A 27,224-nucleotide genomic window follows, 5' to 3' on the forward strand; every position below is an offset into this window, starting at 1 on the left:
AAACATAGCTGTCTCTTTCTATTACTCATCATGACTCGCAACTAGAAAGACGTGTTATTGTTTTCTCCCGTGCGATTAATTGCTTAAAGATGGGTTTCTAGTTTTGAAACGTTTGCACACCTGCGTGTGCCTTCACAAGTTATAAAAAATGTTGTAAGTATTACAATTTTCCTACATTTCACTCACAAATATGTTTACAATCATAGCAAGTACTTATTTGTAAATTCCATGCCATGGCGTCGTCACGAAATAACGCTATGATTAGAGCTTTCACGAGCGTGTTGAGTCATTTCAGCATTGTGCATGACATACATTGTACGCGGTCAGCCGCTAACCTTTTGATTTTTTAATTGTTAAGTAGGTAGATATATGTTGTAATGCAGATATTCCGTGTATTCTGTTAGCTTAGAAAGAGGAGGAATGGCTGGGAAGAATAACAAAATGTCATGCTTAAACAACCAGCAATAATTGCTATCTTAATTACTATAAGTGTAGGTGTTCAAAAAGTTAGCATGTCAATCAATGCAATTTAGAAAGTTCTTGTAAGTTGTAGGGCTTTCTTTCCACACTTTCTTTTATTACTTTCTTAAATGAAATGTTTGTCAATTCACTGTTTAACATGTAAGTAGTGATAGTTCACAGCACGCGCTTTCTAGTATGTACATTACACAACTTTACTATGGTCTAGTATTGCGAAACATTTTGTAACATAAACACAGCTGCCGATACAGCTAGATTTGTAAGATTTCAAAAGTAGTAAAGCAATGATAAAGCATGTTTTTAATGTTTAGTTTTTATTAAAGTCAATTATTGTAAAGAAAAGGCTTTGAATGAATACTTGACATACTTCTTAGTTTATTTTCTAAAAAGGCTTTGACTACATAGACATAGTTCTTAACAGGCTAAACAACCAGCATCTAAGATATGAGCTCCTCATATTCTGATCAGACATTGGTGGTATATGCCTATGTCAGTCATTTGTAAATAATATTAAATAGTTTATTTCAATGGAGCCTATAATAATCTGTTACATTATCATCACATGATAATATGCGACATCATAATCCTGAATCAAGGAAATATTGATGGTATTGACAGTATCACAATTCACAATGTATCCACATGTTCTTAAAATCCTGCAATACAAGAGTCACAATACAATATTGATAGTGTAACACCCCCAATGTAGTGGTTTAGCACAATGGGTAGTTCACACATCTTGTATAAGATGTGAGAGATCAGTGTAGGAGGAACTCAGGCCTAAATTAATAACAGCTGGTGTTACAATCTGCAATCCTTTGAAGTGTCCAAAAGTGACCATTAAACTTCACTTAAATTAATTCTACACATGTAAGAGTAAATACAATTTTAGCTAAAGGTTTTCCCAATTGAAAATTTGCAAAGCAGAAAAATGACTGGCACAATTACTAGATAGGTCTAACATCCTGTTAACTACATTCAGTTGGGTTTTGTGTATTGTAGGTATTTTCCTGTTATAGTACTCATAGTACATCCAGTGTATCATGCGTCTCGTTATATTAACTGATCACTAATGTAAATAATTATCTTTAATTATTATTTCCCTCTGTTTACACACAAGGCATGCTTACATACAAGGCACACTACTGACATTTATGATAAATATTTCAAAAGAAAAGGAGTCATGAATCATGCGCATGACTGATGGAACTAAGAAATGACAAATAAAAAGAAAATATTCTTCACTTTTCTTTCTACTTCTATTTTGGTACCTAATAAAATTATCAAGTTTGTAACTTATAAGTTCTTAAAAGTAAAAACTCTGGCTTGCCAAATAATTATTGGCCTATCTATACTTGCTTAATTTTGATTGGCTGTAGTAATGATAAAATTAAAGTCAAGCAATTTAAGCTCAATTTTTGACTGTCACTCCTTGGATGGAAAGTGATAGTGAAGTTACAAGAGGTTTCCACAGGATAATGTTATTTGCTTGTTTTGGGATATTCTGATTATAAAGTTTCAGGAAATAAATAATGTAGTTATTAGTTTGTTTTACCTAATATGTTTTATTAAATAAATAAACACAACATTGATAGTATAATTAATTGATTAGTTCCTCATTTACTATCATCATTGTTGCATAAGCATAGTTATGTAAAGCAATTTGGCCTCATCATAGTAATTATCAGTGTCAAATGTCAAATTTTTACTGAGTATAATTATTATGCTTTAACAGAGCTCTCTCCGTCACTTACTCCATACAATCGTAGTTCCCATTTCATTTGAATATTAAGCAACCAAAGTCCATGAAATTTTGCAGACATAGTCTAGAAACTAATATCTGTGTCTGTGGTGTTTTAGATTTTTCTAAAAATATGTAGTTTTAAAATTACAGGGGCTCAAAGATTTGTATTTTTCTTTAAAAAAAGGCCCAACTTTGTGCTCGTTTTTCTAGACAACGAAGCAATTTAATGAAATTTGGAAAAACCACAGACCTAGAAAATTTAATGAATATTATGTAGTAAAAAAATTATCGTTATATATTTTATATTGTTATAATTATGTGGGAACTACGAAAACCAGAAATTACACCCAGAAATCTTGAAAATTTCGTGCTGTCTCGATTTGTGCAAGCGGGGTGGTGAAGTGCGGGGGACGACACGTGAAACTGACAGAAACTGACAGTCTAAACACACGGGCCACATTTAGACTGCACCCAACTCCAAACTTGTCGATAGGTCTAACTAAATACACTGGTACATTTCAACTTGCGTTAGACGTATGCGTTACCTACTCAGACGTTGCCTGTAGATAAAAATATGTCTCATGTTTGCTGGCAATAGCGCATGCATCAAACCCTGCAAGTTGCAACTCTCTTGCAACCTATTCCTCACGCAATACGCACAGCTTTAATATTATAATTTTTGACAATGTATACTATATGTAATGCCATATCACAGGTCACTCTCTGATTTATTGCTAACAATTTACTTCCAAATGCAAAGAAATCTAAGTGTGTTGAATTCACACTGCCCAATACCAGGACCTTAAATGACATAAATTCATTGATAAATAATCATATGTTGAAAATAAAGGAAAACCCCGTGTTTCTCGGTATAATGTTAGATGCAAAGCTTCTATGGAACACCCACATATCAACACTTGATGGTAAACTCAGCTCTGCTGCTTACACTGTTAGAAAAATTCGACAGGTACTGACGTGGAAACTGCAAAAATTGTATATTTTGCTTATTTTCACTGTATTATGTCTTACGGACTCTTGCTATGAGATAAAGCGGTAGATATTGAGAAAAAAATGTATTACAGAAAAGGACAGGACGTGCAATTTATAATTTAAAACCGCGCGCTGCCATACAATAAAAATATAAGGAAATAAGTACCTTATCTATTATCTTATAGTAGCTTCTAAATATATTTACAACTAGCTAATGCCCGCAGCTTCGCTCGCGTGGATTTAGGTTTTTAAAAATCCCGATCCTTTCATTTCCCAGAACAAAAGTTGTCTCCGTAATAGCCCGTCCCCGGGATGCAACTTGTTTCTGTATCACGTAAGAATATTTAAACGGATGATCCTTTTCAAATCCCGAGGGATCACCAGGATTTAGGAATGCAATTTCTTACAGCATCAGGGTTGAGGTCAACGACAAAGTGTTTACTTGGTATAGATACCTTCAATATCAATTAATAATCGACACTTTTTAAATCCCATTAGCTTTAGTAGTCAGGTCCCCTGCAACATCAGGGTTGAGGAGTTGGAATCCAAATTTTTTATTGAACAATGTCGCAAACTTTCTTTATCGATTAAAAAAACTACCCAAAATTACGCAGTTAGGTTACCTGCCAAATTTCATGGTTTTGAGTCAACGGGAAGTACCCTAGAGGTTTTCTTGACACACACGACAGACAGAGAGATAGACAACAAAGTGATCCTATAAGAGTTCCGTTTTTCATTTTGAGGTACGAAACCCTAGAAAACGTAGGATCGGCATTCCGAACCAGTGGTAAATTTTTCTGACCATCCAAAAACACTTTGAAGTTTACCTAAAAGTTTACAGGAATAAAAATTTATCATTGTATTCCATTCCATTTCATTCTATTCCATTCTGTTCAAAGATAAATAGATTATAAAAATATTTGTCACCGAAACAATAATTTACGATACATCGACCAATATCAATTTTACTGATGACAATCTGACTATTACCAAAGTGAACGACTACTATAATATCTATTATATACGACTAACATAATATGTATTATAAATTGTGTGCCGTTTGCATTCTCACTAGGTTCTCATTAAGTTTGTTTTATTTGGTTAAACTTTCTGGCATTTATATTGTTATGACGTTTAATTGGCAAATAGTCTGTTTATTGGCTGAAACTCAAAAATTCAGCCAATCACAACAAAGAAAATGTTGTAATAATGATTGATGCAGCTTTCTGTAATTGAAAACAAAATATTTGACATTAACTTGAATGTGACATTGTTTTCCGAATAGGGTTGCCAGAGGCCCCGTATTTTACTGGTTACCCCGTATTTCAGGATACAGAAACCTGTAATTATGAAAATTAAATACGGGGCAAATAAAACTAAATATTTTTAGGGTTCCGTAACTCAAAAGCAAAAAAGAACTCTTATAGGATCACTTCGTTGTCTGTCAGTCTGTCAGTCTTTCCGTCTGTCCGTCTGTCCATTTGTCCTTCTATCCGTCTGTCATGTGTTCATGAACAAATATTAGTATTTTCAATTTTCAAAGTAAGATAACTACATATATCAAGTGGGTTATCATATGAAAGGGCTTTACCTGTTCATTCTAAAACAGATTTTTATTTATTTTTATGCATATTTTTTTAATGCATAACAGTTTTTGATTTCTCGAGTAAAATGTCGGAAAAAATACCCGAATACGGAACCCTCGGTGCGTGGGTCTGACTCGCACTTGGCCAGTTTTTTACAAATTCAGCAGGAGCTGGCTGGCGAAATCAAACACTGACGTTATGTCCAGTAGAAAGAATATTTTCCTTTTGCGGCAATGCGTAGCCGAAACCCACTCGATATTGATCATGGTCGTAGCCAAGGCGGCGGGGCTTGGTTTGAGGATGTAAGCCTTTTTTTATACAAGTTAGCCCGTGACTTTAATCTTTACTAGTGGTAAGTGATGATGCAGTCTAATTTCTTGGCCGTTAGGGCCATACTAACCATATAACTAGCCATGACCGAAGCCTCCCACCAGACCAGAAATTTCGAAATGGCGACTGCGCCTGGGAAGCCGTCAAAAACCTAAGCCTAAAATAATACTTACACTATTTCTTGCATTTGCTTACCAATTTTTTTTTGGAAATATATCAAACATTTGCTCACTTCACTCGCGCTTTGAATTTCTATTACTTGGTGTAAACCCCGCAATTTCGTTTGCATGAATTTAGATTTTTTTAAATTCCGTGGGGGATTTTCCGGGCTAAAAAGCCGCCTAAAAAAATGTCTGGGATGCAAGTTACCTCTGAATAATAAGTACCAAAATTTTGGTAAAGAAGATGGGCCGTGAAAGGGTAACAAATAGATAGGCAAATAGATATACTGTCGTATTCGTAATATTAGTATGGATAGGAAGCTTTAAAAATAAAATCTTGCTATGGCTACACTCGTTTCCCTTTCACTTTAATTTTTTCTGTATTGAACCAAAAACACTTACGCTCACTGCGCTCGCGCTTTTTTATTGTTGTATTTTATCTCACTGTCAAATTGAAAGGCGAAATTCCACTAACCAGGTAATTAGCCCATAAAGTTGAGCGAATGTTTTTTTCCTCATGACAGGATTCAGTTCCGGCCCTAATAAAACCTCTCCCGCAATCGATTCCTGGCTACGGCCATAGTATTGATACTGTGAAGGTGGAATTATACATTAAATGTAATTTTAAGTTGAAATGAGAAGATTGTATGCATGAAATGTATAACATTTTGCTTTACAACACTAAGAGTTTTTAAAAGCTATTTAAATAAATAAATCTTTTATTTAAAACCACATTGCAAACACAGTTCACCAATCAAGATACGGCAACATACAGAGAAAAAATACAAAACTTATAAATAAACTGAAATATCTAAATACGCTTTCCATGCATTTCAGAGAGAACCACCGCCTATATATATATTCTTCAAATACTTCAAAATTTCAAATTTCTTCAAATCTAAACCCCGTATTTTTGATGGTGGTAGCCTGTAAATCAAAAAGAGCCAGGTGGCAACCCTACTTCGACCTAGACAGAATGAAAAATTGTTTTCATTACTCGGTATGCCTACTGCCATAGTGTGACAGAAAGTGTGACGGTAGTTGTGACCTCTGATTGGCCGACTCTCTTTCACTATTTGCTAAAATTGATGATTGCAACAACAATTTTTTCTTTTTTGTAATCGAAAACAGAACACGGACGTCAAACAGGTTGACTAATTGCAATCATTTCTGACCGGCTAACATTGTTCCGCTAGTGGCTCAAACTCACTGTCGCAGCAAGAACATGGTAAATTCAGCCAATCACAGCAATTTGAAATTTGGTTATCACAAATGTACCGATCTAGGAACCGAGAATGCACGAACCAGGGCAGATAGAGATAAGAACAATAATATCATACGTAGGAAATCGACGGGGGATCGTTGGCAAGGATAGCCTTAATATGACTTGTACTATTTGTTTTGGCTACTGTTAGAATAGGTACATATTATTAAAGAAAGGTATATAAGGAACTGATTTTTGCTCTTATCTTTACCATTAACACCAAAGCAAACTCTGAAAATAGAAAAAAAATAAGTATGTACTATAATTTTGAACTTATCAAATAGAAGTTAGATTTTTTTATATTTACTTATATATTTATGTATGTATATTATATATTAAGTATGACACTAAAGGCCGATTTTTCAATCATCAAATAACTTTTATCTGAGGAATAATTTTGACATTTTGAAAGATTTCCTATACAAAAACTGTCAAAACCTCAAATATATTCTTAGTAAATAGATAAAAATTATTTGACGATTGAAAAATCGGCCCTATGACAATGTATTTTATTGTTTGTATATTTTTATTTATCCATTCTAATAAAAAAATTATTAATTTTTCAGTGCCAAAATGGCGCCTTCCAAGGACATCCCTGTCCCTCGACCACTACCATCATCAACGGATCTCGATCGATTCAGATTAGACTTTGCAACTTTGGTGAGTAGCGATTTTTTTTATTATAACCAAAATAACATAGTCAAGAGTCAAAAGGTTTGGATTTTTCAAGACCACTTGACAGGCTCAACGATTGAAGAATTATTGGCTTCAGACTATAATTTTTAGGGTTCCGTAGCTCAAAAGGAAAAACGGAACCCATATAGGATCACTTTGTTGTCTGTCCGTCTGTCTGTCTGTCCGTCCGTCCGTCCGTCCGTCCGTCCGTCCGTCCGTCCGTCCGTAAATCCACGGTCCACGTCTTGAAATCCACAGTGATGAAGTCTCGGGCATTATATGTATTGTAATCTAATATTTTGGACTGATGGTTGTGTTGTAAATGTTGCAGATTGACTCCAAGGACCACATCAACTACAATGAGTGCAAGCGAGTCATGGGTGTGGTCGCTGGCTTCGGCCGACGGCCTTCTCACTGAAAATGAACGCTGCTTGCTGCGCGACGTTGATCTTTTTAAGACCGATGAAGGTACAATTATATTATCTACATTTCTAGAGTTCCGTAAAAAAACCAAGAATTTTTGTAGTTTCGTCGAGTCAGAAGCCTATTACAGCCACTTAGAGGCATATTATTAAATATTGAAAAAGAAAAAGATTTTTCAGGATACATCCTGAACATGAGTATGTCGGATTTTGTTTGGTTTACTCCATCAAGTGATACACGGTTAAATAGGTATTATAAAATATTTCATCATAGGTTTTTTGGAGAGTTTTTGACATATTTTTTAAATAATAAAATAGCGAGCAAACGAGCAGGCGGCTCACCTAATGTTAAGTGATTACCGTCAATGAACATTTGCAGCACCAGAGGTACCACCGATGCGTTGCCGGCCTTTCAGGAATTTGTTGACCATTTAAGGAAATATACTGACTGCTAAACTTTTTAACAACTAGCCTAACTAGAATTTGTGATTATAATTTTTCTTCTCACTTATTTCATGGAAAGTGATTTTAAATTTTCACACTTATTGTAAGTTTGCTACATTAATTTGACTAAGAAATTATGATCTAGATTAAAAGCGCTGATATTTTGTAGGTTCGTTTACATTTACACGGAAAGTGAATTTTATGAATTTTGTACTTATGATTGTAAATGCAAAATCGGATGTTAGTTACATTCATTCAACTAGATGATTTTATTTTTCTTACACGCAGGGATGCGCGTGCTTTAGCTCAGGTCGATGACCGTGCGAGCGCGAAAAGACTAAAGTGGGATTAAAATAATGTAATCATTTTCAAACTATGAGATTTTGCTTCAAGAATATTCACAGGCGACTTTAAGTAAGGTAGCAAGTTACACGTTTTCACAGTCAGTCAGGCTTTTCACATTGATTTCACATGCTATCTGAAATCCAATTTACGAAATCACAAAATGCTTTTATGAAAACGAATACGAACTGAATACGAATGAGTGCACAAACGGCCTAAAGGTTGAAAAACGTATAGTCTAAAAGGTTTTCTAAAAGGGCCAGAAGTCTCGCTTCATCATCCCTTCATTCAGCTTCATATATTCGACCTTTGTTTTGTGGCCGCGGTGGAGCTCAATTTTGTGCACACTATAGACAAGTGTAAATTAAAAATTTTCAACACCCCCGACAAGTGAAGGTTACAATAACTAGAAATGAGCTGATAACTTTCAAACGGCTGAACCGATTTTCTTGGACTATTCCGCGCCTACGATCCAAAGTATCTGAGTTTTCCAAAACATCATTTTAAAATTAATAATTATGTATATCTAGGCAACGTCCATCTTGACAGCTTGACATTTGTCAATTGACACTTGAATATTAGCGCCCACCTGGTGCAGCTCCGCGCCATAAAATAAAATATAATAATAATAATGAACCTAAGGGTTATCTAACCTTCTTTTCTACAAGAAAACTAGAAAAGAGCTGATAACTTTTAAACGGCTGAACCAATTTTTTTGGATTATAGCTAAGAACACTCTCGATAAAGCCACCTTTCAAACAAAAAAAAAGTAAATAAAAATCGGTTCATTGGTTAAGGCGCTACGATGCCACAGACAGATACACAGACACACAGATACACAGATACACACGTCAAACTTATAACACCCCTCTTTTTGGGTCGGGGGTTAAAAACGCTCTCAAGTACACTAAAATTTTAACCCTTCAAAAATTTAATAGCCAATTTTATGTTATGAATAATTATTTTTTTATTTTCAACAGGGAAATGATACAAAGAAAATATTATGTTTAAAATGAATGTAATTTTATTGTTTAGGACTTGGTGGAGTCACATTTGTTAATTCTGTGTCCTGAGTCCGCTTAGTTGGAATGAGTAGCGTACTAAACAAATGTTCGGCACGTTTTAAGTTGTTCGGAGTGCGAGCGGGCGCGCTCTTCCCCGCGTGTACTAAAGCGGAATTTACTTTACGGAATTAGTGGCACGACATTAATTTCATTATTATCAATTGCACGTGTAAAGATCTACTTTCGTAATGCATGCATTACGAAATTAGACGTTTACACATTCTAATGCATGCAATGCTAATTTTGTAATGTAAATCCCGCTTAAGGACAAGTACGACATGCAAACCCGCTCCGCAATTCGCCACACGCGGTGCGCCGTTACTCAGGACACAGGCTAAAAGTGTACTGTTTGTTTCACAATCATTGAAACTGAGCTAAACCTGACGACTTAATAAATATATCGATATACGAGTATCGAACTCGTTAATAATCGACAAACACATTTTTTTTCGCATTTGATACAGCGAGCCTACGTCATCCAAGCGAAGTCTTGAGCGAAGTATTTGACGGGTTATATGTATTAGAAGCTTTTTTTAGACAATAATATTATTGTGTGAGTATTTTACGAACGCGATCTAAATGCGGTAATTTAAAGTCTTATACTGAAACGCATATGTACCTAACGTATGTACTTCTTTTTAGAGTTTCGTAATAAATCAGTGAACCCATATAGGCACCTAGTTTCGTCCAGTCCGTCTGTCTGTATGTCTCAGCCATTTTAAAAATGAACCATGGGAGGGTTGCTAAATTCAGATATAGAAACCTATTATCGCTACACAATGGCATGTTTAAACAAATTAAATATATATGTATTTTTCAGAATATCTCTTGAACATGTAGAAAAACTACCATTTATGAAATAATGACGCCGATAAATTAAATTTAGAGTATATGCATTTTTTCTTTTTAATATTGCTAAAAAAAGACGGGACATGAATTTTACTTTCAAATAAGACTAAATTTTAGTGCACGCTACAAATTTAAACGATAGACTCACGACTGGCACGAGGCTTGACAGCTCTAAATTAAATTTAAAACTGTCAAACTGTGTCTGTCCTTTTCATACTACATTAGTAAGAAGAGGATGCGAATGCTCTAAAATGTATTGTTGTTAGTTGTACTCAGAATTAGTACCATTGACTGTCTAAGTTTTAGCAACTAGCTTGGCTACGGAACCCTATCTTATGTGTGTTCTTTTACGCACTTGACCAATTTTACACGTATATAGATAATATCATAGTATGCCATGGTCATAAACATGCCAGCGATATCTAAATTCTAAGTAAATGACGTAGGAACAAATTAATAACGGAATTTAATAAAACAAAGTATTGCGTTCAATTGAAAATTGAAAAAACTAATTATTTGTTCATGAACACATTTTTTTTGTGATGTAACCACAAACTCACGGTTTCCGGATTTTTCCTTAACTTGTGCTGTAAGACCTACCTACCTGCCAAATTTCATGTTCTGGTTTAAAGAAAGTACCCTATAGGTTTTCTTGACAGACACAACAGAGAGACAAACGGACAGACAGACAACAAGACTACAAAGTGATCCTGTAAGGGTTCCGTTTTTCCTTTTGAGGTACGGAACCTTAAAAATTGCAGTCCCACTTTACCCGACAGTGCGTATATGTACGAGCAAACTGTCAGTAAGCCTGCTCTCGTCGGCGCTGGACATTTCGTTTGGTGTGAACGTTCACTTATTCATATTATTTGTATTAAAACGCGTTCTATTTAAACTTAATAATCTTATCTAAATGAAGTTATTATTCCTCGAGTGACCAACAACTAGCCCCCCACAGATTCACCTCATGTACAGATAAACTACAAAGGTCAATAATTGGCTCGTTATCCTACCAATTTACGTATATTTCCAGGGCTATAATAATAATTGCTGTTTGGGAATAGTTATATAATAATTAATTATTGATATTAGTATTATAGTTTGACATTATCGATACTCAGATTAAAATTAATAATATTAATAAATAAGAATATTTGACTTTTAATATACATAGGTATAACTAAAGGTAATACTTTTAGTGTCTAGGTAAGAAACCTTCAAGTCAAGAGTGCCATCTCCATCAAGCTGTACCATCACTTGCCATTTGGTCTGTTTGTCTATAAATTAAAATTTACATTCTAGCAACTTTGGTCCTCAACGTTTTTTGATTTTTCGAACTGCGTCCTGCCCATTGCCATTTCAGCTTTGCAACGCGCTGAGCTTTGCCTGTTACTCCGATTGGTTCTCCTGCGAAACATCGAATTCATCGCATCGCCTGGGAAGCTTCGAGTGTCTTCTCGTCCGAAATTCCTCAGTACTTGAAGACCAAAGTCTTCGAGCAGTGCGTGGTGAACTAATGACACATGATCCAAGGCATGGTCGCTAATGGGCCTCATAAGGAAGTCAACATTTTTTTTTTTTATTATAGGCAAGCGCTTGACCACAATCACAACTAATGGAAAATAATGATTATGTGGCCTAAGACGGGACGCGTTTACCTAGAAGATGCCTATCCACTCTTGTTTTAAACATTAAGAAAATAGATTTATTGACAATGATGCAATAATTGGACTGTGTAAATAATTATTAAATCATAAAATATTTCAAAAATAATCTATTTGGTTAAAAAATGTTCCGTTGAAGCCTGATAAACTTCCACTATCACTATCACGCCATTCAAATTAAAAGATCACAACGAGTTGCCATGCCGGAGTCGTGGGTGTGTCTTGATAATCATTTAGTCGCCATGTGATTGGTTAAAAACAGTTTACTTTCAAGCAATGACGTCTTTATTTGTTCAAAAACATATTTGTTTTGAACTAGTTGAACCCTACGATCATGTTTTCATATAAAACATTCCTATATCACAAAATTATAACTGTTTTTCCACTATTTATCTCGTTTCGAATGAGTTTACGTCCTTACATTATAAAATAATAATAGCTTATTTTGCTGTTTGTGCAAGCAATGACATGTGTAATTACATTTATTAGAATAATATGTCAAGGGATTTACAAGCTTATTGGCCTAACTTGTTCTTTCTTGAACACGTGTGGTATAAAACATATAGTTTTGTCTAGTCCTTCTGTTCTAGCTGCGTGTCACAGTCATTTCAAAATAAACTATTAGAGCTATAAAATTGAAATTTAGCATATATTTTATAGAAACCTTGTACTGCTTCATATTTAGATTTTGAAAAAAAAAAAACAGGCTACAAATCAACCGTAAATGAAAATCGAGAGTTGAAGAAAAACCCTCTCGATGGATACGTGGTTGAATAGGTTTTTTAAAATCATGCGGTTTCTAAGACGTTTTTAGGAAAAAATACCGTTTACAAGATAATGATCGTCAAAGATTTTAGTAACCAAATATGACTATGGAATTCTATCTGCGAGTTCTGACACTTGATAAGTTTTTTAAAGCTATTAATATCAGCCGGAAATTCGATTGCATGATTTTAATCACTTAATTGTGTTCTTGTTGAAAGTTCTGCCTCTACCCTGATGGCTATCAGGGTAGAGGTAGAGAGTAAGTTCTTCTTTCTCAAGTTAACGTTAACTAGGGTTAAATCGGTCATTTAAGCCCAGTTACGTTAGCGTTCTACTTTGACCATGAAATAAAATGAAAAGTGGGCTGCACAAGTTATATTTTTAACTTGATAAAGATTAAAGGTATACATTTGGTCAAATTCTGACTTCTGCAACCCATTTTGTTTTTATGGACCTCACACCTCTAACTTTCCGGAGTTTGTGCGTTTAAGAAAGGTGAAGGAAACCCATATGCCTGAGAGTTCTCAATAATGTTTACAAAGTTGTGTGAAGTCTGCCAATCCGCACTTGGCCTACATGATAGATTATGACCAAACCCTCTCTTTCTGAGGGGAGACCAGTGCTCAGTAGTGAGCCGGCGATGGTTTGATGATGATGGTGATATTTTGTTATTGTTGTATTTTTGCAATTTTGTCCATGCCATAATCGTCAAAAAAACTATTACATAATATTTTAAATCGCTTCAATAACTAATATAATAATTTTTTATTTCTGAAAAGTCATCTATGTAACAGACATACATCCGTTACAAGTTGATAAGTGGAGATAAAGTTTAGAATAGTCACTATGAAATCTATTTTTATCCATCGTTATTTATATAATTAGATACTGTATAATTTTATCTTTCTTCAATGAATAAAATTATGGAATAAAAAGGCATATTGGGAACCACATTACGATTAAATTATTATGTGGACAGAGCAACAGAGGAAAATAGGAATTTTAAGAAAAGTTTTTTTTTAAAAAAGGTCTGACTACAGATTATTAAGTACTAGAGGATGCCCGCGACTTCGTTCGCGTGGATTTAGGGTTTCTAAGATCCTGTGGAAACTGTTTGATTTTCCGGGATAAAATACTGCCTATGTTAATTACATGGACGCAAGCTAAGTACGAACTTCATTACCAAATTTCAAACGAATTCTCCGGGAACTCTTTGATTTTCCGGAATAAAAAGTAGCCTATGTCCTTCCCCGAGATATACCCCAAGTCTGTACCAAATTTCTTTAAAATCGGTTCAGCGGTTGGGCCGTGAAAACGTAGCAGACTGACAGACACATACTTTCGCATTTATAATATTAGTGAGGATGAGGATTATTATTAGTTTGAAAGAAAAGCATTTTTAACTATAATATTGGTTCATTTTTTTTAAGTAAAAAAAATCATCAAAGTCTGGGGACCACCACCGTGAAAAAACCGTGGTTGGTTATAGCTATAAAATTGATATTATAAAGTTTAATAAGACCGCCCTAATTGAAGTATTGAATCGAGATTTTAGGTCGCGAGCAAGAAGAGGCCCTGTAATAAGTTTTATCAAGAACAATATTATATTATCGCTATTATTATAAATATGTTTTTATATGAAAAGCTATTGTCATGACACTATCAAATAAGATTTAAAGCGTTACGACATTATTCTGGGCGTTACTTTGACGTAGCATCGTGCGACAGATATCGCCCGTATATATATTGACGTCTTCGCTCCCTCTTCGTATTTTGTACACTACTTATCTAAGCTCTTTACCTTGAAGCTCCTCCCGTTTATTAACGAGAATTGCACAGTTAATTTTCATTACAGTTCGTATCAGTGTATCTTTAGATTGTACTGTATAATCGTAGCTGTTTAAATAATTGTATCCGAAATGTGCTGCTATAAAAACAATGCAATGTGTGACCTGTGTAGAGATTTCCAATTGACGATTTTGCAAAGTAAGCTATGTTTTATTTCCTAAAATACTAAAAAATAGCCTGTCTTTTATTTGTTTAAATATTAATATATAATTTGTTTAATAGTAAAATATTTTTATGTGAGTATTTAATACAATAAAAACTTATGGAGTTTCTACTAGAACTCTAATATAGACGATATTACGAAATACCATGTAATAGTTCTTAGTTTTGGTATCTTTAGACAAAATTGTCTTAACAATACATTTTTGCTTTATAATAATAATTTTTTTACTTCAGTTAGGTTTTTTATCTTGAATACTTCTAGTGATTCAATAAACTTTAAATTTAATATATAACTTTTACTTTCATTAGGCATTTTAATGAGTTTAAATCTTTTAAAAAACAACCGCCGAATTTCTTGCTGGTTCTTCTCGGTGGAAGGGCGTCCTAAACTGGTTAATTTTTTTTCTGTTTGGTAGATATACTTGGCGATTGTAAATATGTACATTTCAATAATAAATCTATGTATTTTATATTACATTTTTTATCTAAATACATACTTTAAACCATACATGGTTTATATACACGATAGCCTTTAAATGTACTGCCGTCTATGATATAATATCATAAAATATATCTTTTTCAAATAATGAAATTTGCCAACAGATCTCCTGAAGAGTTTCCCGAGCGCTGCTCCGAAGATCGACTTCAGCAAATTCCTTCAAGATGACATGTCGAATACAATGTACCCGCCGTCTCCGCCCGACACCAAGCCCAGTCGAGCAGAACTTGCCAACGATCTTCTGCAGCAGCTGGAAACTCAATGCAAACAAGGTTTGTGCTACCATAAACTATACTATTCATACTAATATTATAAATGCGAAAGTCGTCCGTCTATCTGTTACCTTACCACGGTCCATCCTTAACCGGTTTTGACGTTTAGTATAAAGATAGCTTGTATCCCAGAGAAGGATAAGACTACTTTTTTATCCCAGAAAAGTCGCAGACATCTTCTAGGGTCCAAATATTGACGTCTCGATTTGTATGCTAAGAGTCACAGTAACTTTCAAGTTTGTGCAGATTTCTGCCATTAAGGAAGCATCCATCCTTTCCCATCGGAAAGGATGAGCCCTGATTTGAGATCTCCATAATAAATTACAGATTTACGCACAGTTAACTCTAAAATTGACGTCCAAGCCTCAGAAATTTCAACACATTGTTCCTACCTCAATGTTTCCGATATGAACTGCTTAAGTATGGAACGCCCTAGCGTCTGTATGTATAACTTGAGTAGGTAACTTCAAGACAAGATGAATTGTATTTTGAATTAATTCGATGAAAAGTTAGTGCTTACTGCGACCTCACCTGGTGGCAAGTCATGATACAATCTACAGGCTAACTTGTAAGGGATATACTTAGCAGTTTTTAATAAACCCGTACCACTTCTTGGTTTCAACGCACCATCATACCGGATTGCTAAATAGCTTCGCGGTACGGATTTACTCGGGGGTGGTAACTAGCCACGGCTGAAGCCTCCCACCAGACCAGACGTGAGCCAATTTAGAAATTATAAATTGATTAATCGCCCCTGCCAGGAAACGAACCTGGGAACCTCCCGCTTATAAAACCACAGTCTTACCACTGTGCTAGGGAGGTTGGCAAGGCACTTTCTAAGCAAGGGCGCTCTTACTTAGATCTCATCACCGGCTTTCCACCAGGCATGATTGTCGTCAAGTCTAAAAGTGAGTCTATACTGCGTAAAATATGTGATTTAATACTAATCAGATCAGATATTAATATTATTAGAATTAATAATAGAATAATTAGTTCCTCTCTCATCTTTCTACTATTAAATCGATGGCCATGAAAGGGTATGCATTGCTAAGAAGTTGACTTTTGCAATAGGTTTAGTTGTGTGATTGCAGCGAAAAATCCACCTTTTACACATTTCTTAATCAACCGGAGCAATAAACGTATCGAATCAGATATTACATGATTTATAGGAATGTACAATTAGACGTGGATTTTATAAAAGTCATTTTGCCAACACATTCCACTCTAACTGTAATATTTACTGAAAAAAAAAATAATTGTCACAATTATTTAGACTACCTATTGCATTTGTTATTCAGCGCCGGCATGAATTGGCAGTGAATAAAAAAACACAGCGAATAGGACACGTATACGACGGGTTCCGTACCATCGTACAAGAAATAACACTTTCTTTTGTGATGTGACCACAAATTCATAGTTTTCGAATTTTTCCCTTTACTTGTGCTGTAGCCTATAAAACAGTGCTAGCTGTATGATTCTAGGTCAACGGAAAGTACAGTATCCTATAAGTTTTGATTCTCTTGACAGGTCATGAACTCATAACAGACACGACAGACAGACAGACAGACTACAAAGTGTGTAAGACTATAAGGGTTCCTTATTTTCTCTGAGGAAAAGGAACCCTAAAAATGACGTTTTTTTCATTGGCGCCATTGTAAAAGGCGCTTGAGTTCAATGAGGCATTTTATTAGGGCCGACACTGCGCTCGGAGCTTGAATGAAAGATATCAGAACCTAAAACCCGATTTTATAATTTTTTTAAAGTTTTTGCTTAATGTTTCTGAATGAACCGCTAAGGTATGCAATGCCCTTCCGGCATCCGTGTTTCCTGCCACGTGTAACCTAAATATCTTCAAGGCAAAAATGAATAGGCATTTTCTAGGCAAGTACGCTCCAACCCAGATCTCATCATTGGTTTTTGAGGATGCTTAAGCATGGGTTGTCTTTAAGCGTAAGCCTTTCCCACAATAAAAAAAACGGCCAAGTACGAGTCAGACTCGCGTACTGAGGGTTCCGTATTCGGGTATTTTTTCCAACATTTTGCACGATAAATCAATAACTATTATGCATAAAAATAAATAAAAATCTGTTTTAGAATGTACAGGTAAAGCCCTTTCATATGATACCCCACTTGGTATAGTTATCTTACTTTGAAAATTGAAACATTTTTTTTTTAAATGATGATAGCATAATTAGTAATATGATCAAGATCTTTCTAAGTACAAAAATCTGAATTGCCACCAAAGATGCCCTGAGTTGAGAGAGTTAAGCAAAAGGGGTCGGACCTTCAGCAGTGAGGAACACGACGCAAAGAAAGGGTGGGGGGGGGGGGGGGGGGGAGCTTCAGTCAGCTAAGCTATGAAATTAAAACGATTCTATTGGTGGGTGTCGCGCACGTCTCTCGCTACACAGCCTCGAATAAAAGCAGCCTTATACAAGTACAATTCGCGTTAATAATGGAGTAGGTACTAATTGCTTATCTTTGCGCTTTAGATACAAAGGACACACCCCTGATCTGGTTTACGGCAAGTCACGAACGTACCGCGTGATCAGCTCAGCTTATCGATAACTCGTAATTAATAAGTTATACCTATTGGAAGTATTGCCGTGATAACTTTGTTGTCATGTAAATTTTAATGTCTTATTAAATCAGTTATTGGTTACCAATCTCGTATTTCTACGTCTAATTACGTACGTTACGTCTTTTTTTGTAATTGTTCTCATTTAAAAATACAATAATGTATCTTGAGATTGTCTAATATATATTTTTTTCTTAATAATTGTTTAAATTAAAACTTTTTTATTTTTTATGTTCGTAAATGGTCAAATTAGATAAATTCTTACTTTGAACCGATTTAAAAAAAAAACCGACCAAGTGCGAGTCAGACTCGCGCACTGAGGGTTCCATGTGGATAAAAAATAAAAGTGACTCCAATAACCACCTACTTCTGTAATAATAGCTCTGAAATGCAAATAAAATGAAATTAAATCTATTGGTCTTACTATTAAAATATTTAAAACTAAATCAATTTTGTAACTCTTCTGTTGTAAGAGCTCTGAAATGTAAATATGTATTATAAAAAGTCTAAATTGTCAGTACTTAGGTCCCAAATACGCGTGAACTGAAACAATACAACTTTTACATGATAGAGGTTGCATGCAATTGCGGTTGTTGTGTTGTAAGCTAAATTAGTATTCAGCATCTACGGCCGCCTCCGAGCCGCGGAGGGGAAAGGCGCGCTCGACATCGCCTGCGCACGCGCACTCAGTTGAAACGTGTCTCGCGCCGCGTTTGCTGGTTTTGTAAACCCGTGACAATAAATTCATTCCGAGAAGCACATTTCGGGCGCTCGCGCTCGGCTCGCGTCCTATGCCTGCCAGCATCCACGCGATTCCTGGACGCCGTTAGAATGAAGTACCACTATCGCTGCATTTGGAACAAGGAAATAGTGTTCAATTCACAAAAACTTGTCAAAAGACGTTAGGTTCTCGGGCCCGACTCTGAGACTTTACCGACGACTATCGCTCGCACCACGAGGATTCCAGTTTCTGCAATACCACTGCCCATTTATTCGTGTAGAATTAACCTTAGAACTGTATTATAGCAGTAAGACTAATAGAGGCCTATTATTTGTTAATACATATTGGAATTCGTGATGGCACTTGCGGATTTGTATGCTGGTACGTGTTTTGATCTGTAACGAAATGTGTCAATGCTAGATGGTTTGTTTTGATCGTGTAGTTTGAAAAGTACATTAAACTGATATCAAGGCCTCAACGCTCTAATTCCTCGTGTTGCTGTATTATAATATTATAGCCCTAACGAAACTGTTTATTTAAAAGTTATAGTCACCTTGCTTAAAATTTCGACCTCTCTATGTTGTGAAATTGAAAGCTTTTAGGTTCCTACTTGTCATTCGAAAGGGGTTTATTTGTTCAGTTTCCGCAATAACATGTTTATGTCGCTTTGTTTTAATGGCTGTTGCTTCATAAATTGAACGTTTCTCTCTTCTTTCTTTACTTTTCTCTATCAAACTTCATTTTAGATTTAAAATGAATGTTTAGTTGGTGATTCTTATTTTTTTTTTTTAATTTAAATGGATTGAAGGCTGTTACATATTCTTTGATGTTATTGTCATTAATCATAATGGACGTACAGCAAACAAGTTTGGAATTTTTGCTACCAAAGTACTTATATCTATTCTAACAAAATTGTAAATATATCTCTAATCTTTATTCATGATGTTTTGCTACGTTATACTGGTTTATAGTTTATACTGGTAGCAAGTTCGGTTTATAAGGGGTTTATTATTGTAATTTATTCACATTATATCTCCAATTATTGTAGTCGTGGGTTTTATGAAGTGCATAACTTCAACTTAGCAATGCATAGGTATAGAATGATGCGCAATTTACCGGCTGAGAGTTCACGTGGCGCATGGGTTTGTGGAATATAGAGTGAAGCCGAATCTTTTTGATCACAACTTAAACTCAGCTTTATGTACTTTGACATAGAGTTGAAATTGAGACAATGAAATCGAAACACAGAGGAGATTCAAAGAAAGCGCGGGCGGCGCGCCTCAGTGTACCTTAGCGCGCAGCGCGTTTCCAAAGTTTCTGACAAAGTAAATCAAGCTTAGTTTGAGTTATTAAACATTTTTGACTATGAGTCTAACAGTCTTCGTTTGTCTACGTTCATTGCTTTCTTTGTAATTCTCAAACTACTCATTAGATTTTGATATAATATAGGTGTCGCTGGGTTCTACTTACACTGTACTTAGTAAGAAATGCAACCGTAGCATTCCGCGTATCATTGGCTTTGTGACGTCATGTCAAATGTAAAATGGCGGATAAGAAAAAATGTTTGGCATTATGAGTTTTGAAATACACAATACATACTTTTATACGATAATATTATAAATAAATGCGAAAGAGTGTCTATCTGTCTGTCTGCTTGCTTTCCACGGCTCATTATCGGTTCGACCGATTTTGATAGGTACCTACCTAGCTTAGTTGAGTTAGCTGGGTATGAATATAGGCTACATTCGGAAAATCAAAGATTTTTAGTTACGGGAATTAAAAAAATTAAACTCATCTCGTCCAGGCATATCATCTCGTTTATAATAACATGGATATGTCATATGGGTATGAAAATATGGACCCGTCTTCCGGCCGAGGTGTTCTAAAAGAGAACTTACTTACCGAGAGTCGTGTTCTAGTTTTGAAACTTCGTGTCAAATTAATTAATTCTTGTAAGGATCGCCTCGCGGTTGTTAGTTTTTGTATGTATGCAACAAAATTAATACCTACGTGGAACTAAACCTTTCCACGCATGTGCCACGAGTGTTTTGATAAACCAGTTGGTTTACAAGGCGACCTCGTTCGCTACTCGCCCAATAATTAAAGCGATATTGGCTACTTGTTTCCATTCCTACGCATTGATACAGCTTATGACCTGTCGCAGAGCGCTGTTTACTTCGATCCGTTAGTTTTGAGAGTTAATGTTCAATAATAATGATTGAACACCACTATGACTTTCTAAAATAGTGATACAGACCCCCAGTGATTAACCTCACTTCTTTGAAAACTTGAGTTTTCATAAATCTTCTTTCAGTAAATTTTCTTAAGAGGGTTCCCAAACTTCATGTATTTTATGTGTTTTATGTACATAGAGTATTTAAAAATACAGGAATATGGATATTGGAGGGGTTTTAGGGCATTTTTACAAAACCCTTTCATGACTAAAAATGTTTTGACCCGAGATGACGGGGTCCCTGGTTAGTAAAACGCTGCCTTGTAATTTGATACTAAGCTAGAATTCAATATCAAACAGGAGCGCGAGCGCAGTAAGCGCGAATTTTTTTTATACAAAAAGCAAAACGAAAACAATAAATGCCTTATCAAAATTTTATATTTTTAAAATAAATTACATATAAGAAAAGTGACATTAAAGTCAAACTTTAAATAAATAAAAGCGCGAGCTCAGAGAGCTCGAATATTTTTGATTTTTTATAGAAAAAAATAAATTGGGAAATTCAATAACGAGTGTGTACTTTTTAAAAAGTATTTCGCCTCATGTCTGGGATTCTGGAGGAACTAGTTCTAGTTTACAACTTACATATTAAACAGTAAAATTAAACGGTAAATAAAATTAATAAACTACGATCAAATCGCAACAATGACTTCCAGCTTTGTTACAATAAAAAATCTTAAACTCGAAGACAAAACAAGTTACTTAGTTTAAACTGTTCTACTAAGAGTATAAATCCTTATTTCCTAGACAACAGAAAAAAACTTAATATTTTTTTCTTTCACTATTGCTATAAGTATTCGTTTTATATTTGGTGTCCTTAATTCGACACGACTATGATTTGATTATGATCGCCAAGTATCGATTATTTTCATATTTTTAATATGACAGCAGAGATTTACATTAGTTAGTTAATATAGTAGATGATTCAGTAATGTGGCCATTTTTTGTGCGACGTATAATGATTTCTTTATCTAGCGTATATAAACAAGAGGGCAACATCGGTGAACTGTACAGATTGTGGAAGGCTATCAAGGGGTCACTTGTTGCTTGTCGCGCCCCTTCGCTTTTTGATCGCCTCATTGTACAAGTGAACATGATCTTAGAAAACATTTTATTATGGCTCTGACAAAGATCTTATAGGCTGCTTATAAAAACAACTACTTTTATCAGTCAGTAGTCTTAAGGTTTTATAAATGAAACTTGTTGCCCTTCGGAAATGACATTTTTATTATAGTTATAGTATTTTAATATGTCTATTAAGTCGCTCTATAATATATTATGAAATAAATGACTTGAGTTTTAATTGGTAAAAACATATTTTAAAATCAAGATTTTTGTAAAAGATACATTATAAGATTTAATGCGAAAGCGCATTTGATAAAAACTATTTCAAAATACAAATGATTGTGATGACTGTGCTTGGCTCTAAAGCCAGCCACCCCCGAAAGGAATAAAATTTACTTATAATTTAATACGCTCTTGGAAAATAGGCACAAACATTAGTACAATCAAAGTGAAACACTTATGTGATTATGGACAAGTTAGATGCAAGTGAAAATACATTTTTACTAACAAAATTCAGTCTTATCCGGCTTCCAATTTAGAGATAAGCGAAAAAGAGGGAACCCTAAAAAGAATCAGATTCAAATGCCAGACGAAATGTTTCTCAATTACGATCAATTGATAGAGTGCGACGTGCGAGAACAAACCAAATAAAATACCCGTCGATTGTCGCACAAATCGTTCCACACTTTATCACATTCATCATTAGCAATCGGTTTATTGCGTTTGTCATTTTATGAGGAAAATCTAGTCCAACCGTCAATACATTTTAATAAATACCACATAAATAAGCGTGTAATATGTGTAATCTACAAGTCTTTGTTATTAATAAATACATAATAATTGTTTATTATGAGGGAATAACATAGTTCGCTAGAAGGATAGTAATGTCTTTGGCTGCAATTATAATACTATACCATAGATACTTTCATATGAATTTGCGTATAAAATGTGTGCCTATGAGTAAAAGAGAAAAAATAAAACTCACGAGAGTAGAAGAGATAACACTCTACCAAATAATGACCCAAATGCAATATTTTTAAGTCTTCATTTTAGACTGTAATGAAATCGTTTGACTAGGAAAAGTCGTGTACGATTAATCAGCGTACAAAGCGATATTAAATTGCTCGAGAATTTTATTGTCTATATTGATAGTCGATACCTATCTCATTACTAGTCATTACGCTTACTTATTAAATGTTCTCAAAACTAAAGCTATGAAATATAAATAAATTATAGCATAAATACATTGTTCCAATCCAATACCTTTGTTTATCATTCTATAGGTTGATAATTTAATTATAACAAAAACTACTATGAGGACAAAGGAAAATCTTTTATAATTAAAAATTGAATTATACAAATCCTTTGGTTTATTTATAGTAAAGTAATGGGGTTAGTTTACGATCTCAAATTAACATAATGAGGCGCATAATAACGATTGATTATTTTCTTTCGCGGTGCTACAATTGTTCAATATTAATTAAGTTATTATTGCTTTCGCTGACTGCGTGCAACATGAGATTATGTTTTGTTTACAGAGCTCAACTCGTTTTGCATTCAAATGCCTACTGAGCTCATTGATAGGCAAGGCAATCAGAAAAATATCAAAAATTAGCCTTATTAAAGCCTGGCACGCATTGAAATGCCTCTTTTAATTTTTTTATAGTAGGTAGTATTCGTCTTACTTATAGGTACTTACGTTAGCGTGGTTGTAGATTTTTTTTAATCCCGTGGAAACTTAAATTTTCCGAGTTAAAAGTAGCCTATAGGCAATTCCTGGATGCAAGCTATCTCTCTCTGTACCAATTGATGATACCCACGTGGATTAAGGTTTTAAAAAAAATCCCCAGGGATGCTATCTCTGTACTATTTCGTCAAAATTGTGATTGGCCGTGAAAAATTAGTAGACAGACATACACTTTCGCATTTATAATATTAGTAAGATTCTTTTCTCAGCTAGTATCAAAGTTACTTCAAGGTAAAATCGTTATATTATAATTAAAATAATATTGTTAGTGGGAAAATCCCTTTTTTAACTAAGCAACATAACAATATTATTAACATAGTAATTAATCTCATTATCACAATAATGTTTACTGTTCCATCTACATATTAAGGGGCTTACCCTAATCAGACATTTATTCGCAGAGAAAAAAAAAATTAAAATTTTTAATTTATAATTCTTTATTTTAGTCTAAATAGTTACTTAGAAGCAAATATATCAGTTAATGTTTAGTAAGCCGAATTAAGGTTGTATGATGAACAAATATTTGTCCGTTTCCGTTTGTAATTACACAAAAGCAAATATACATAGATTAGATACATATTGTATGTGCCACTATAAAATACATATTATAATATTCAGTAGGTACTTAACAGATTTGCTTGTTTAAACTTGTTTGTGGTTTTGTTTCCATGTGGCGCTCTTAATATTTTTATCTTTTATTTAGATTGTACTTTTTTATTTAGGTATCTTTCGTGATTGTCATTGAAAAGGTTGATCACTTAGTACCTGCATATATTGATGCAAAAAATAACTTAAATTACAAAATCTTGAGTTTATTTTGATGTTGGCTGCTAACTTTTTTTTTCAATTTCTTTTTTTCAATTTTGAAGTAAAAGTTTTTACGTTTTTAGTTCACTTCACATAATGTTAAAATAGTATTGTGAGAAGCTAATTCGTGCAGAAGTAAGCTGTATCAGCTCGGCTAAAAACATTACATACATTAACATTATCAATATTTCTGAGGCTTTACTAATAAATTATTGAGACTTATTTTATGTTATCTTATTAAGAAAACGATTAAAAAACAAGAAAGTCAGTATTAACTTATGCTAATACTTTTAATAGCGTAATCGTGGAGCTATTTAAAATTCGAGAAGGTAAATCTGTAATGCGATGATGCGCAAAGCGATGACGGCCTTTATGTCGGTTACAAATTACAATAAATTAAAATTGACGAGCTTAGTCTTTAGAGTAAATTATTTTTCGATAATGTAATTAACGAAAATTTATTTTGTTTACAGAAAACATATTCCAAAATTGGTTAGAAGAGAAAGTGGATCTTCCCATTTTCGAAAACATCTCTCAAGTGCCCGAGCGCGTGGAGGCGCCTCCGGCCGCGCTGCCGGTGGAGGCCTACCCGCCGCAGACGGTGCCGCAGCCGACCGAGGTGCTGCTGCGCGAGTTCGAGACGGTGTACGGCGCCGTCGAGCTCACCCACCTCACGCCGCCGCAGAGCCCGCCCGGCCCCGCCACGCAGCTGCTGCTCAGCTACGCGCAGCAGGCGCAGTGCGCGCCGCTCGCGCCCGCCGAGCCGTGGCCCGTTGCGCCCGTGCAAGCCGTGCTGCCGGACTACGACTGCGACTCGCAGGTGCTGGAGGAGCTGGTGCGCCACCGCGCCGCGCAGCTCGCGTCCCCGCAGCCGTCGGGGCGCAGCGCGTCGCCGTCGCCGCACTCGTCCCCGCGCTCCTCCCCGCCCTCGTCGCCGCGCTCGTCGTCCGCGGACGAGGACTGGTGCGTCTCGTCCGCCCGCCCCAAGCCGTACTCTCGGAACGTGGACGACCGCCGCTCGCGCAAGAAGGAGCAGAACAAGAACGCGGCCACCCGCTACCGTCAGAAGAAGAAGGCCGAGATCGAGGTGCTGCTCGGCGAGGAGCAAAACTTGCGCAAGCGTCACACCGAGCTCGGCGACAAGTGCTCGGACCTCCAGCGCGAGATCCGCTATCTGAAGGGGCTCATGCGCGACCTGTTCAAGGCGAAGGGCCTTATAAAATAAGTACTAGGCGCTATCATTCCGTGAAAGAATATTAACCGCACCGCGCGAATCGCGGTCTACTGAATATTGTTCAAACAAGTTATGGAGTTTTATTAAGTTTCGATGATATACTTACATTTTTAATTTCTAGTTAGCTAGATAAGTTTGTATTGTTTGCATCATATATTAATGTCGTGCAGCATAGTCACCCGTGTCATCGTCGAGGGCATCTATATAACATCTTATTACGATCCATAGGTGGCGCTATTTTTTTCATTTCATCTTTCATTAATTTTAAGAGGACAGGTTGCATTCGTTGTGATGAAAGCATGAACTTCCATTTGTAATTCAATTACAGCAGCACGGTTATATTGTACAGATTTTATTTTGTATTATGAGATCTTGTTCTGTTTTCTAACAATATAAGGGATGCGACGGCGGAATATTGTTGTTTTAATTTTAGCCTTCCAAATATTATTATAATCCGAATCCAATACATTACTAGTTTAGCAATAAAGAGCACTATACCAAGTCACCCATCTGTAAGCATCCACAAGCGAATCATATTATGTGACTTACATGATTGTGTATGTTGAATATATATCGGAAGTATGACCTACCAAACAAAAAAACGTCAAAATCGGTTCATATTTGGCGGAGTAATCGCGTAACAAACATACAAAAAAAAAAAACACAGTCGAATAGGGAAGCTCAAGCTGACGATGATGGTTTATGTCAGAGAAGTGTACCCTACCTACTTACCTAAAAGCAGGATTAATGAAAAGATATTCTTAGGCTAGGTACCTAAGTAAATATATTGTACCTATTAAAATTACATTTTTTATTAATATATTTGGTCCAGTTTCTTAATATTTTGTAGAACACCAGCTATACAAGCTTGCTTAATTTCCGCATCGTGGCTGATATTAAATACGAATACTTAATGATTAATACAGTATGCATACAACGCGCCTGTTTATGGCGTGAGGACAAGATCCCCATTTCTCTGGAATTTTTCTCTCGAATGTTATGAATGTATTAGGTGCGCTCAGTCGGCGCAAAGGAATTTTCATGGATACCACAAGCGGTTACAAGGACGAAGAAACAAGTTCAATACAGAAAACTTAGTGGATAGGTAAGTTACTGTAAGTATGCGTTTCTATAATTTTCAAAAACAAAAAAATCTGTGTCGAACCCTCCATAGATCTCTGCAGTGTCAAAATAATGAAAATAATAAAAAAATTATGAAGCTCCACAAGTGTAACTAAACGCTACAAGCAATCACACTAATATTATAAAGGAGAAAGT

General features: G+C 35.3%; 1 protein-coding gene and 1 long non-coding RNA gene across 3 annotated transcripts; one reads left to right on the top strand and one right to left on the bottom strand.

Moving 5' to 3' along the window:
• LOC123868262 (activating transcription factor of chaperone) lies at positions 1 to 26,359 on the top strand. 2 transcript variants are annotated; one of them, XM_045910698.1, is made up of 5 exons: positions 1 to 153; positions 7,122 to 7,215; positions 7,562 to 7,698; positions 15,394 to 15,561; positions 25,186 to 26,359. In XM_045910698.1, the coding sequence occupies exons 3-5, from the start codon at positions 7,590 to 7,592 to the stop codon at positions 25,935 to 25,937; spliced, it is 1,029 nt and encodes a 342-aa protein (XP_045766654.1). In that variant the 5' UTR covers positions 1 to 153; positions 7,122 to 7,215; positions 7,562 to 7,589; the 3' UTR covers positions 25,938 to 26,359. The 2 variants fall into 2 exon arrangements, with proteins under 2 accessions (XP_045766654.1, XP_045766655.1); XM_045910699.1 differs by lacking the exons at positions 1 to 153; positions 7,122 to 7,215; positions 7,562 to 7,698 and adding an exon at positions 14,560 to 14,766.
• On the bottom strand, positions 20,838 to 27,224 carry LOC123868267. The gene is made up of 3 exons (XR_006796625.1): positions 27,202 to 27,224; positions 26,453 to 26,456; positions 20,838 to 21,854 (listed from the first exon to the last, which is right to left on the bottom strand). It is a non-coding gene; the product is annotated as an uncharacterized LOC123868267 (long non-coding RNA).

This window comes from Maniola jurtina, chromosome 9, assembly GCF_905333055.1.
Source record: "Maniola jurtina chromosome 9, ilManJurt1.1, whole genome shotgun sequence".
In the NCBI taxonomy this organism is placed as follows: Eukaryota; Metazoa; Arthropoda; class Insecta; order Lepidoptera; family Nymphalidae; genus Maniola; species Maniola jurtina.

Excerpts from the sequence above, each read along its gene's own strand:
- LOC123868262 (XM_045910698.1), top strand. The coding sequence starts at position 7,590 with ATGAGTGCAAGCGAGTCATGGGTGTGGTCGCTGGCTTCGGCCGACGGC. Across the intron at positions 7,699-15,393 it reads TCTTTTTAAGACCGATGAAG|ATCTCCTGAAGAGTTTCCCG; the intron begins GTACAATTATAT and ends ATTTGCCAACAG. Across the intron at positions 15,562-25,185 it reads GGAAACTCAATGCAAACAAG|AAAACATATTCCAAAATTGG; the intron begins GTTTGTGCTACC and ends TTTTGTTTACAG.